We start from the raw sequence: 12,580 nt of genomic DNA, 5'->3' as shown, positions 1-12,580 counted from the left end.
ACCTATCCACCCCATCCATCGCACTGACCAATCCCCACCACTCTCTACCTGCATTCACCTATCACTATCCCACTTATCTTCCCCAGCCCCACCCCTCCTCTCTCTATTTATTTCACAGCTCCCTTCCCCCTCCCCAATTTCTGGAGAAGGGTCCTGACCTGAAACGTCAGCTTTCCTGTTCCTTCAGCTCCACACTGTGTTATCTCTGACTCCAGCATCAGCAGTTCTTACTATCTCTTGCTGTAGGTGTGTTTGCTCTGCACCAAACTGAGATCCACAGGAGCAGTCACATATTGCAACTATGACACATTATCTATTCTGCCATCCTTAATGTGTTCTTAGGAACTACTTAATTTTTGCATTAAACTTTATATTTTTTAATAAGTTTTAATAAGTTTTTAATAAGTTTTATTAACCTTACCACCAGCAGCTATACTATTTTGAGCCTTAGGGATGGAATAAACCTTAATCACTTACCAGATAATCACCAATTAATAAGCTCCTTCTCCTGCGGCAGAGTAAGAATCAGTTCCTGGAGGTTGCTGAGCAAAAAGGAACAGAAACACCTCTTTTCCTTCCTTCACTTAACTCCCTGAAGTGTTTGAATCTGCCACTCATTGCACTCTGGTACCATGGCATGAATGTTTCTTTTATTTGTTCACGGGATATGGGTGTGGCTGGCTGTGCCATCGTTTATTACCCATCCCTTATCGTTCTTGCTCAGCCACTTGAGATGGGAGTTAAAAGTCAATCATGTTCCTCTGCATCTGGAATTACGTGTAGACCAGACCAGGTTTAAAAATGGCAGTTTCCTTCACAAAAGAGCATTGGGAAATCAGATGGCTTTTCATACCAACCTCTGATAGTTGTTATCGTCACCATCACTGATACTACCTTCTTATTCTAGATTTTATCAGTTGAATTCAACTAAATGTGGGTTTTATGTCACGTGTGTCCTTTGCCATTGTGGGGTTATAGCTGTTAATGCAACGTTCTCAGAGCTTTGCTACTGTGTGAAGGCAACAACAATGTTCCATTTCCCCATTTTACTTATGTTGCTGAACATTTCTTTGCACTTTAGAAATAATGTTGAAAACAGATTAAATTTTCTTTTGTTTCATTTGGAACCAGGAACTATCAGCAGGCCGAGCAGCAATTTACCAGTGCCATTGAGAGCAATCCACAGGTGTCCCAGTACTACCTTCATAGGGCAAAAACACGAGCAAATCTGCAGCAAATGTCTGGTTCCCAGGAAGATGCAATCATCTCATTGCTGTTGGATGTAAGAAATAAAGAGGTAACATTTCAAGTCAGATCTATACACGTTGTTGTGTGTTTATGTGAGAGTCGATCAGAACAGACAATCGCTGCAAGGAGTATTTTAATGTGGAGAGGCAGCTTCTACATGGCATTGGGTGACCAGGTAATTTTTCCACTCTTACTTCCTGTTATAGTCATGACGGAAAGTCTTTTTGTTTCTTTCTATTCATTCAAAGGATGTGGGTATAATTGACCAAACTGGCATTTATTTTCCATCCCTAATTGCCCAGAGGACAGTTAAGAGTCAACCACATCACTGTGAGTCTGGAGTCACATGTAGGTCAGACCAGGTAAAGACAGCAGTTTCCTTTCCTGAAGGACATTAGTGAGTCAGGTGGGTTTTCCCCAGCAATTGACAACTGTTTCAAGGTCACAGTAGACTCTTAAGTCTAAACTTCTTTTGAATTTAAATTCCACCATCTGCCATGGCAATATTCAAACCCAGGTCCCCAGAACATTACCTGGGTTTTTGGATTAATAATCTAGTGATAATACCACTAGCCCATCAGCTTCCCTTAACCAGATTGATACTTGACCTGTTTGGTTGCATTATAACACACCTTCATTTTGTTTCCTCAAAAATGTATTCATAACATTTATCAAAATTGATTACAAAACATTTTTGACTTGAACGTTACAATATTTGCAAGAAAGTTCAACTAATTCCATATAGCATGTTCCACACGATATGATACTGACGAATTTAGTTAAACAATACACTTTGTGTCAGGTCTGCAGCTTGAGTATAGAACCATTTCAAGTTGGAAATTACAGGAATTGCAATTGCTATGAAATCCTTTATACAGCCTGTTTCTCTCTGAAGCACACTAATACATTTTCAATACTCTGGCTTTACACAGCAAATTCTTCATAAGGCACACAGCCTGAGGCGTTCTAGTATCCAGGCCCTCTGTAGATTTAGACTGAAGGGCCTCAGGCAGTGACTATTCCCCATTGCAACTCTGTGGTGGCTGCCTCCAAGCTTTAGTGAATCCTTCAGCATGTAGTCCTGATTCTTGGAATGTGCTTGTCTGCAAATTCAATCAAGGACAACTCTTTGCACTGGAACACTAGCGGGTTTTGAGCAGATCAAAGAGCATCTTTCCTTGAGAAAATTTTGTCCAGGCACAGTTGAAGTTTGTCTTGGTATGTGTCCCTGTGAACATCCTGTAGAATGCAGAGTCTTGCATCATGGATCTGCTCAGGGTGAACCTCAATGAATATCACTGAATTTCTCTGCAGAACTTCTTTGCAAAGAGATGGTCATATTCCACAAGGAGGTTGACAACAATCTTTTCCCTACCTTAACCACCTTGAGGGAATGTGCAGAGAGGAGTAAGACTCTGGCTTGACTGCCCAACAAGTCCTGTGGGTGGATTTGAATTTGGAATTTGTGGCCCTGAGGTAGAGATGCTAACTCACTGCACCTCCAGACTTCCCTTAACAGTATCATTAGCAGTAACATTAACAGAATTAAACACTAAACCAAAACCGACCTACTGTGTATCAGATTTCTTGCATCCACAGTAGTTCCTGTCTATATTCTTTAAGATAGATGTTCAAGATGAAACACAGATCTCACTGTGTGGAAATTGGCTGCTAGTTATGCCTGTATAACAAATTGCCTGGGCTTCTTGAGAAAAATTTCGCGACTCCTTGGAAACATGATAAGGCACTGAATGAATGGAAGATTTTCTTTCTAGAGGGTTGCAGCAGTTTTCAAGATTTATTTATGCCATAATAAAAATTCCTACACCATTGGGAATTGCAGTCTTTTTACTACTTATAAAAAAAGTCACTTTTGGCAATAAAAATGCTTAGAATGTCCTTTTGATCAAAAGGAGCTAATTTGATTGGTAAATGGTTTATTCTTGTTGCAAACTTTCTTTTGTTTTACTTGAAAAATGCAAAGTACACCACCGTGATTAGAGTTAATGTTTCATTTATTTAACCAAACATTTAGTTTGCTGCAGACACTTTCATTTTCATAACCAACAAAAGAGTCAACTTCCACAAGCAAGCTTCTCCCTGTAGCCCAAAAACCATACCGTTAGCCGAATGAGCTATCAGGCTGCAGGATACATAATTGATAATTTTTTAACATTAATGTTCAGACAAAATAAAAATATAGTAAGCCATTGTACCTTCTGATGGCAGTGTAGTGGTAATGTTGTTGAATAATAAATCAAGGCTAGTTTCTTAGAGACATGAGTTCAAACTCCACTATAGTAGCTGAGAGAATTTAAATCCAATTAATTGATAAATCTGGACTAAATTCCAAGCCTAATTTATATTACCTTTTAGGAGGAAGTCTGCCACCCTTATCAAGTGTACCCTCTGTGTGAATGCAGACACACATGCCTGACTCTCTAACTGCCCTTTGAAATGGCCTCGCTAGCCACTGAGTTCATGGACTACTAGTGATGGGATGTTCACATGCCAAGAATAAACAAAAACTAGGACCAACCAACAGTAAATACCACAAAGTGTATATAGCAAACTGCAATTCGTCTTCATTATGAAGAGGATTAGCAGAATCAAGATTAAAACAAAATTCACGAATCATCTTATAGCACCTCTCTGTTGTCCTTCATACAGATGAAAAGGAGTCTTTTGTTAATTTTTCTATATTCTTGCTTTTCGTAATGATACAGAGGAACATAATTATTGTCTACAAATAATTGGAGTTTACCCAAAGTAAAACACTTGTACTGTTAAATTAATCAAACAGTTGGATTTTGTAGATATCAAGGTTGTCTCCCAGAAAGTGGTTGTTATTCATACATTTTTAGGTGTGGCCAAAATCTGAAACAGTGCCAGCAGGACTGTCTGGTATACTATTAGATGCTAATAAATGATTGATGGCCTGCAGGTCAATAGTCATTATTTCTCTGGCCTTTGTATCTTCTATCACAAGTTAAGCAAGCTTCACAAACAGAGGTCAGAGGTTAAAAATTAATCATTGATACAAAGGACAGAAAGACTGTGACTTTTGTACATTGGGAAATGTGCTCTGGAAGGAGAAAAAATGTCATTAAAAACTGAAGGAGTTGTCACGCCCAACGTAAATAGTGAAGCAAGTACAGTGGGCTGAATGGCCTCCTCCCATACCTATACAATTCCATCCCTTTGAAGCAGCAATCATATATCACACTGGGTCATGGACTCACTCCACTCTCTCACAGAGATAATGCTGCTTTTAGCCAGTTGCCCAGATAATCATCTTAAAACAGTAAGATATTAGACATGTTTTAGTCCATAGGGTGAAAGCTTGCCCAACGTTATAAAAAATATTTAATTTGGAGATTTGTTAATGCACAAGAATGGATAGATTGCAATACAAATTCAAGATATTTAAAATAATTCTAGTAAATTCTTTCTTGAGATTCGTGTTTATATGGCTCCTTCATTCATATTTGGAAATTGCATTGACTGCAATAAGACAGATAATGTAAAGTTAAGTCTTCGTTAATGGTCTCCATTTGTTTGAATCTATTATTCGTGGTGGCAGTTGGATTAATTCCTCTCTATCTTTCTCTTCTGTTTAGGTTATTCCACTTTTAACACACCTCTTCCCTGGAAAATCCAGAGATGAGATTTTAGCCAGTAAAATTGTAGCATCTGCAAGAGCAAAGCTAAATGCTAGCCTCCATTCCTCTGCATCTTCTGCCACGAAGAAGCTTCAGGAAAGGTAAAACACTGGGTTTCATTGTGGTTACAGGTAGATTGAAGTTATTCCAAAATTCGAAACACTGTGTTTTGTGAGTCTCTTCCCTATTCCATTATTGTGTAGGAATCCCTACTTCCTACTCAAGCCTTGATCCATGATTTGGAATGGGAATGAGCACAGCAAAAAGGGGGACAGAAAGTAGACTGACCATGTGGTCTGGAATAAGTACCCGGTTCTCTTTGGAATTGGCAAAACATGAGGTAGACATCCAAAAAAGCTACAAAGACCATTTGCGTCCAAAGCATATCAACAATTTTTCTTCCAAAGGACAGTCCCATAATGAAACAAGCTTCAACAAGCGTAGACTCAGAGACCGTTTCGTAGAGCATCTGCGCTTAGTACACGACAAACGACAGCACCTTCCAGTTGCCAACCATTTTAACTCCCCCTACCACTGCCTGGGTGACATGTCCATCCTGGGCCTCCTCCACTGTCACAATGATGCCACATTGAAACTAGAGGAGCAACACCTCATATTCTGCCTTGGGAGCGTACAGCCCATGGCCTAAACATGGGATTCACCAGTTTTAAAATCTCCCCAACCCCGGCCTTATCCCATGTCCAACCTTCCCTGTCATCCCCACCTCCTTGACCTGACACTATCTGTCGATCTTCTCTCCCACCTATCTGCCCCACCCATCCCACTGACCCCAATCCCCACCACCCCCCCACCATCCACCTATCACCACCCCACCTACCTTTCTTCAGCCCCACCCATCCTCCCTCTCGTCTCCCTGACCTGACACAACCTGTCCATCTTCTCTCCCACCTATCCACCCCGTCCATCTTCTCTCCCACCTATCCACCCCATCCATCCCACTGACCAGTCCCCCACACTCCCTACCTGCACTCACCTATCACCATCCCACCTCTCCTCTCTCTATTTATTTCCCAATTTCCTTCCCCCTCCCCCATTTCTGAAGAAGGGTCCTGACCCGAAACGTCAACTTTCCTGCTCCTCTGATGCTGCCTGACCTGCTGTGTCCTCCAGCTCTACACTGTGTTGTTTCTGACTCCAGCATCTGCAGTTCTTGCTAACTCGAAGCTTCAACACCCAGCTCCTTTCTATTTTAAAGTTTCCATTATCAGGTCTAATAATGGAATTTGGCTATTAGTCTGGATGCTGACTAAACTAAAGCAGAAGCTATATTTCCCAAAGCTCTGAAACTCCTCACCTGTCTCAATCTGCTAATAACCTGACAATCTTTAGGGCTTTGAAATACAAGCTGGGTGTCACTTTGTCACTTCCTGGTTTACCTTAGCTTCTCCTTTATGTTTTTCAAGCCCATCTGCAAAATGAGCCCAGGTCCGGGTTTCTCAGTTAAGGTTTTTCCAGATAATACCTGACTATCATTGTGTATTTTCTTCAGTTAGGCCATGTGATGGGAACAACATCAAATGTAATTGATTCCAGTTGAATCATTTGGATTCTGCCCGGCACAGAAAGACTTGCATTTGCCAACAATCAGTCCATTGATAACACAGTGTGGAGCTGGAGGAATGCAGCAGGTCAGGCAGCGTCAAAGGAACAGGAAAACTGACGTTTCGGGTCAGGACCCTTCTTTAGAAAAGGAAGATATTCTGAAGAAGGTCCCGACCCGAAACATCAACTTTTCTTCTCCTCTGATGCTGCCTGGCCTGCTACATTACTCCAGCTCCACATTGTGTTGTCTCTGACTCCAGCACCTGCAGTTCGTGCCATTAGTCCATTGATATCCTGTGTTTTCATCAAACAAGCCCTGATGTTTCCTGACAGAAAGCCCAAGTGTCTCCTTTCAGGCATTAATGATATTGAACTTAAGGACATCCCAAGTGCTGTAGAGACTTCCTTTCTGTTCTTCATTGAAGTTTGAAAGTTGAAATCTGTCTCATTCAGTTGGATCCCTCAGAGCTTTGACATTGCTCCTTTGTGGACAATCTTGTGTTGTATCCATGTTTCAGAGCCAGTTTGATGGACGTGACTAAATTAATAAGTTGCTGGTTTATTAGAGTTAGCCTCTCTAAAGTAATAAAGTCTGTCTCCCACTACACTAGTCAGCTAGTTTTACATCAAAACAAGGCGCAGCCAAATGCAGGTTTAACGTTGCTTGAAGATCAAACCTGAGATAAATATAAGCTTCCAGATGCAGTCCTATGCCGCATAGCTGAGAGCCCTCCCACAATGTTTTCGGTGTAATTTTCAACAGCTAAAGTTTGAAACTGCTTGCCACAGGATATATTACCCTCTGCACTTGTTAACTTTATTGCTGTTTCAATATTTTGTACAGCCTGTACTCATCTGTTTCCAGTGCCTGACTCTGGTTAACCAATGGCAGCTTTTGGGCACCTTAATATTTTCACCAGCATACTACAAAACTAAGTTTTCACAAGGCCACCAGCTGTTTTCTCCTTACTTAAAGGAAATAAAACTTTGTCGCTGGGGCTCTTGTGGTGCAGGAGTAGTGCCCCTGCCTCTGAACCAGGAAGCCCATGTTCAAGTCCCACCTGCTCTAAAAAGTTGTTATTCCATCTAAATGGTACACTACCACATTGCTGAAGGGATTATTCATCAGCAAGCTTCTATACTTTGACTTCTTGATTCAAATCATATGGTTGTGTCCTATTTATTTGGCCAACCTCAACCTCTCCACCAAGCTAGAGGCTTTTTCTTTTGTCCAGATGCCGATATGAGCACCCAATAGCAAAGTTCAACTTCAACTACGCAAAGGAGCAGAAATAGTTATTCATAAAGAACAGGGTGCCATTAATAATTAGTAACAGCGATGCAGGTCAACAAAGTGGTCTGCATTTCATTCTCTCTCAGGGTTATTGCAACATTTTTAATCCTCCCCCCCACCCAGGCAACTCAGTAAAATTTCCTCAAAATGTTGGTCAGTGTTGCCCAGCTGTTATGAGTTGAAGTGTCGTGGAAACCCATATTTTAGACATATAACTCAGTGCAGCACTGAGGGAATGCTGCATTGTCAGGGATTCTGTTTCTGAGATCAAATCTGTTCCCTGGCACCAACAATCCACCAATAATTGCTGACTGCACATGCTCGCCCCTGGGTTTTCTCGTTCTGCACATGCGCGGTAAAACCGATTTTTAAAAAAAATTAAAAACATCTACTTGGCTTGACACTTTTTTACATATAGCAATATATTCTTTCATTGAATTCTTTTAATTTTTGTGTTTGCTAGCTCCTTATCAATCTTAAAATGTGTCTTGTGTCAGTAGTTGCAGCCTTCTGAGATGGGCCTTTAAACTGAGGCCTGTTTGGGTTGATGAGAACAGGCCTTGTGACGTTTGAACAAGAGTGCTTGAGGTGTCCCAGCCAATGTTCGTCTCTCAATATCACCAGCATAAACAAATAAATGAACTCATTGTTATCTCCTTAATTGTGTCCTAAAATGCACATTGAGATCCCTTTTCAGTTTTAATACGTATTGGTCTTTACCCCATAAAAACGGTATATCTCAAAGACCATTTTCATGCAGCCTTTCTCAATCAGAATCAACACAAATTAAAAACATTTTTTAAACCTGTTTTTCCCATCACTCGTGAATTCCAGATGCCCACATACAGTAACAGTGGCGATGAGGTGGAATTTTTTCTGTTGGAGGTTGTGAGTCTTTGGAACTCCTTGCCACAGAGAGCTGTGGGGGCAAAGTCCTTGTGTATATTTAAGGCTGAGATAGATAGATTCTTGGTAATAGGGGAATCAAGGGTTGTGGGGAAAGGACAGGAAAGTGGTTGTGAGGAATGTTGGATCAGCCATGGTGGAGCAGGGTCCAGGGACCAAATGGGCCTATTCCTGTTCCTGTTTCTTATGGCCTTATGGTCTGACAAGCAAAAGATTGGAATAACAAGTTCTGGCAGGGTATTGTTCAAATCATGTTGAGCTTGTTTCTTTACTCAGGGATGTGGAAGTAAATTAATTCGAGTTTTGGTGCTTTGTTAATATTGCAGAGGGATCCTCACAACAAATCAAGCCCGTGAAAATGTAGACAGAAACAAAGCTGTGCAGAAGGCAGAATGCGATTTTGCACCATGTATAAAAGAAGCAGATTTGTATAAAGAAATTGTAGCGAGAAAGAAAATGGTAAGTGCAGTTTGAACTGTCAGTCTCTGAGAAGACCTCATTAACCGTGCAATAGGTGCTAATACCTAAAAAATGCCGTAACCCCAACACATTTGACTGCTCACACTTGCCTTCTTGACTTTGAGAAGGAACAATTTAAGCGTCCAACAGCTGTAGTATTTTGGACAAGTCTGAGCACTACTCTTCAAAAACAGCAGGAAGGCTTTGGAGAGGATACTTAAGGCATATCCTACAGCAAAGGTAAAGTTGCCATTGTCCCAGAAGACCATAGGGCTGCTCTCTCAGAGAGAGACAACTGGTGGTGAGTATAACCTGAGGGTCACCACACCTCAGGTGAGGGGGGAGATGGGACCTTCACAGTAACACCAGCTGGTGTGGGAATTGAACCCACACTAATGGTGTCACGTTGCATTACAAATCAACCAGCTAGCCAGCCAACTGACTCTCAGGACAGTTCAAGAGATGTAGGATTACATTGAGGGTAGAAGGGAGAACATGAAGCCCGTCTGAAAAGTGTAGGGATGTCAGAACAGGATGAACACTGACTTCTACAATCCGTGTTTACCTACACCAAATCTGGATTGGGCCTGCTTCACACTGGGCTTGCTTCAGAAACATCTCTCCCCACTCTTCCCTTCCCATTCAACGGAGTTCAAAGGAGCACCTCTACTGAAACCAGTATGGGGTACAATCAATTCACACTGGCTTAAAAGCCCATCCAGTGCCAGCTGATTCCTGGAAAACAGGACTGCTTTACCTCTCCTTTTCAGTGAATGGGAAGTGGGTGTGTAGTACTACAGTTTGTTTAACGTACAGTGCCTGTGGTCTGTAACTACGCCTAACAGATGATAGATTTTCTGTTTTGATGCAGCTCACTCAAGAAATCAGAGACTCTCTTCATTACAGGAAGCCCCTACTGATTGACAGACCAAACATTAGTATGATTTTAAAACCGCTAGCTAACCCCAACCAAAGTTCAGAAGCTGCATCACCCAACAAGCCGTGCATGTGGAAGAGATCTACAGACACCAACTAAGCAATTCAAGTAACCCTTCAACGCTTCTTCAGTCAATTCAACCGATTTATCTAATAAAACTACAATGCTAATGTTTGCAAATACACTGCAGTTAAATAGATATTTAAACCTCAAGTATGATTGTACTGAATTATAGTGTGCACAGTACTAGAACTGGTAACGAAATGCTTTATAGTTGATTTTTATGACAGAAAACCACTAGTAGAGTTGAATAATATTTACCTAGCAGCATTTGTTAACTCAGTCAAAGGCAACTCATCAGCATATATAAATGCATGAAAACAAGACCGGTTTACATGCATCTCCACTGCCAGACTGGTGTGGAATGTGAGATGTGTATCGCCATTTTTTTTGCTCATATTAAAAGTGCTATATAAATGCAAATTATTTAACTTTCAAAACTGTCTTTCTTCAGTTTAAGGGTTTAAAGAAATCTTCCTAGCCTACCACCCACATTATCAAAAAATACAAAGCTCAATGTGACAAGATGCACCACCATAATGTAGGATGTTCTCATGACAAATCTTCCTCTGGTAATTGAAGGGGAAAGAAAGATCTGTTAGACTTCTAACAAAACATACATAGTACATTCACAGCACAGATTATACAGTTGAGACATGTCCAAAACACAGCCATCTTCATACTTTCAGAGATGAAATCATTTTTCCCAAAATCTGCCATTGATGTGGGGCCTGAAATTTATTAAGGGAGTGCAATTTGGAGCAGAAAGATAGATGTTGGGGGAGTTTCTAAAAGGTCTTGTTTGACTTTCATAGTCAACATTTAGCTGTAATTTATTGTTTAAATTCAAAATTTCATCCAGGCTTTAAGCAGGATTTACAAGCTCTCTAACTTGAGAGGAACTGAAGGGAAGGAAAAGAAACCTGCTTAAACTGATTTATTTCTGTATCACAGGCCCAGTTAACTCAAATCCTATAAACAGAGACATCTCAGTGCAACTTAACACTGAATGCAACTTTGAACAGAGTGCTGGGAATTGGATCAATAAGGAAACTATGGCAAGAGGGGACTAACTCCAAAGTATAGGAACTGGTGGTAAAGTTGATAAAATACATCAAAAAGGAAAATAAATAATTAAATAAAATAATGAAGTAGGATAGGAGATGTGTCATGCCTGTAGCATGTGGGAGCTCCTGGATGCCAGTGTGACCTAGGGCAAACATGTCTCTAATGTTTGTGGCTTGAGAAGTTTGACTTAGCGTGATTGAACTGGAGGCCAGAGCTACAAACAATGCAATACATCAAGAAAGGGTAAAGTTGCGAGGAAGTTTAGTTCTAGCTTACAACCACCCCCTTCAGCATAGTGTATTCCTCTGATGATTCAGTGGTCAGAGACAGGGTAGTATCACTACAGCTTAGGCTGGCAAAGGGAGCGAAGGTACAGAAGTGCAAGAGCCTCAGCCTTTGCAATTGCCCAACAGCTTTGAGGCTGTTTAAACATGGTTGGATTGGAGTGATGGCCAGTCTCCCATCCATTAACTCAGTCTACACTTCACACTGCTTAGGGAAAGCAACCAATGTAATCAAAGACCTCTGCTTCCCCGGTCATACTCTCTTCCATTGGGCAGAAGATATACAAGTTTGTATACACATACGAACAGAATGAAGAACAGCTTCTTCCCTGCCGTTATCAAACTTTTGAGTAGACCTCTTAAATATTAATGTTGACCTCTGTCTGCAACTTCTCAGCAGCTGGAACATTGTTTCCTGCACTCTGTTCTGTTACCCTGGTGTTCTCGTACAATACGATCTGCCTGTAAAGCAAGTCAGGCAACCCTTTTCACTGTACCTTGGTATATGTGACAGTGATAAATTAAATTAAATTAAAATCAAATTAATCAATTTTAAAATGTGAAGTTCTAGGCTCAATAGATTTCACTGTATTCCTCTTGGTAAAATAAAAAAATCCAAATCCCTAAACGCCAGCTCATTTCCCACACACCTCTTTTATAATTTATACTTATTTTGGGTCCTACTTCTTTCTCCTTTCCAATCCAAAATATTGTTAAAGCTGCAGAGAATTCCTAACTGTGTCAACACACTGAACTAAGTCAACAATTTATGCTGCCAACATATTTTATCCCTCTCATACCTGTGAATTGGTGATTCTAAATGTGCCAATCCAGATTCTTGTTGTAATATCAAAGAGAGGTAAAGAACTATGCAAATGTATTCCATAATCTTCTTTTAAAAAAGACAGATATTGCCACTTAGACATTATAATAAAATTTCAGTATTTTTACAATTTGCAACTCACTTATTTAATATTAAAAAATTACAGAAAATACTGTTTTAAGAATTTCTCCCTTTGATACAGATCCACAGTTGAAATAACAAAATAATTTTAAACATTAAAGTATTTGGAAAAAGTGTCTTGAAAATCAGTAAACA

The 12,580-nt window shown here is 40.4% G+C and overlaps 1 protein-coding gene across 1 annotated transcript in view; it reads left to right on the top strand.

The window, feature by feature from the left end:
• The window catches only part of LOC109925287 (tetratricopeptide repeat protein 16), a 32,995-nt gene extending 22,440 nt beyond the window's left edge, over positions 1 to 10,555 (top strand). Inside the window, exons 11-14 of the mRNA XM_048613725.1 lie at positions 1,132 to 1,297; positions 4,869 to 5,011; positions 9,000 to 9,132; positions 10,004 to 10,555. Of these exons, the coding sequence (XP_048469682.1) occupies positions 1,132 to 1,297; positions 4,869 to 5,011; positions 9,000 to 9,132; positions 10,004 to 10,168 (607 nt within the window). The 3' untranslated portion in view covers positions 10,169 to 10,555. The remainder of the gene's footprint in view (positions 1 to 1,131; positions 1,298 to 4,868; positions 5,012 to 8,999; positions 9,133 to 10,003) is intronic.
• Positions 10,556 to 12,580: the final 2,025 nt, after the last annotated feature.

The sequence above is a fragment of the Rhincodon typus genome, chromosome 28 (genome assembly GCF_021869965.1).
Source record: "Rhincodon typus isolate 14 chromosome 28, sRhiTyp1.1, whole genome shotgun sequence".
Taxonomy (NCBI): Eukaryota; Metazoa; Chordata; class Chondrichthyes; order Orectolobiformes; family Rhincodontidae; genus Rhincodon; species Rhincodon typus.
The sequence above is the reverse complement of the archived record's forward strand: the minus strand, read 5'-3'. Positions and strand labels throughout refer to the sequence as shown.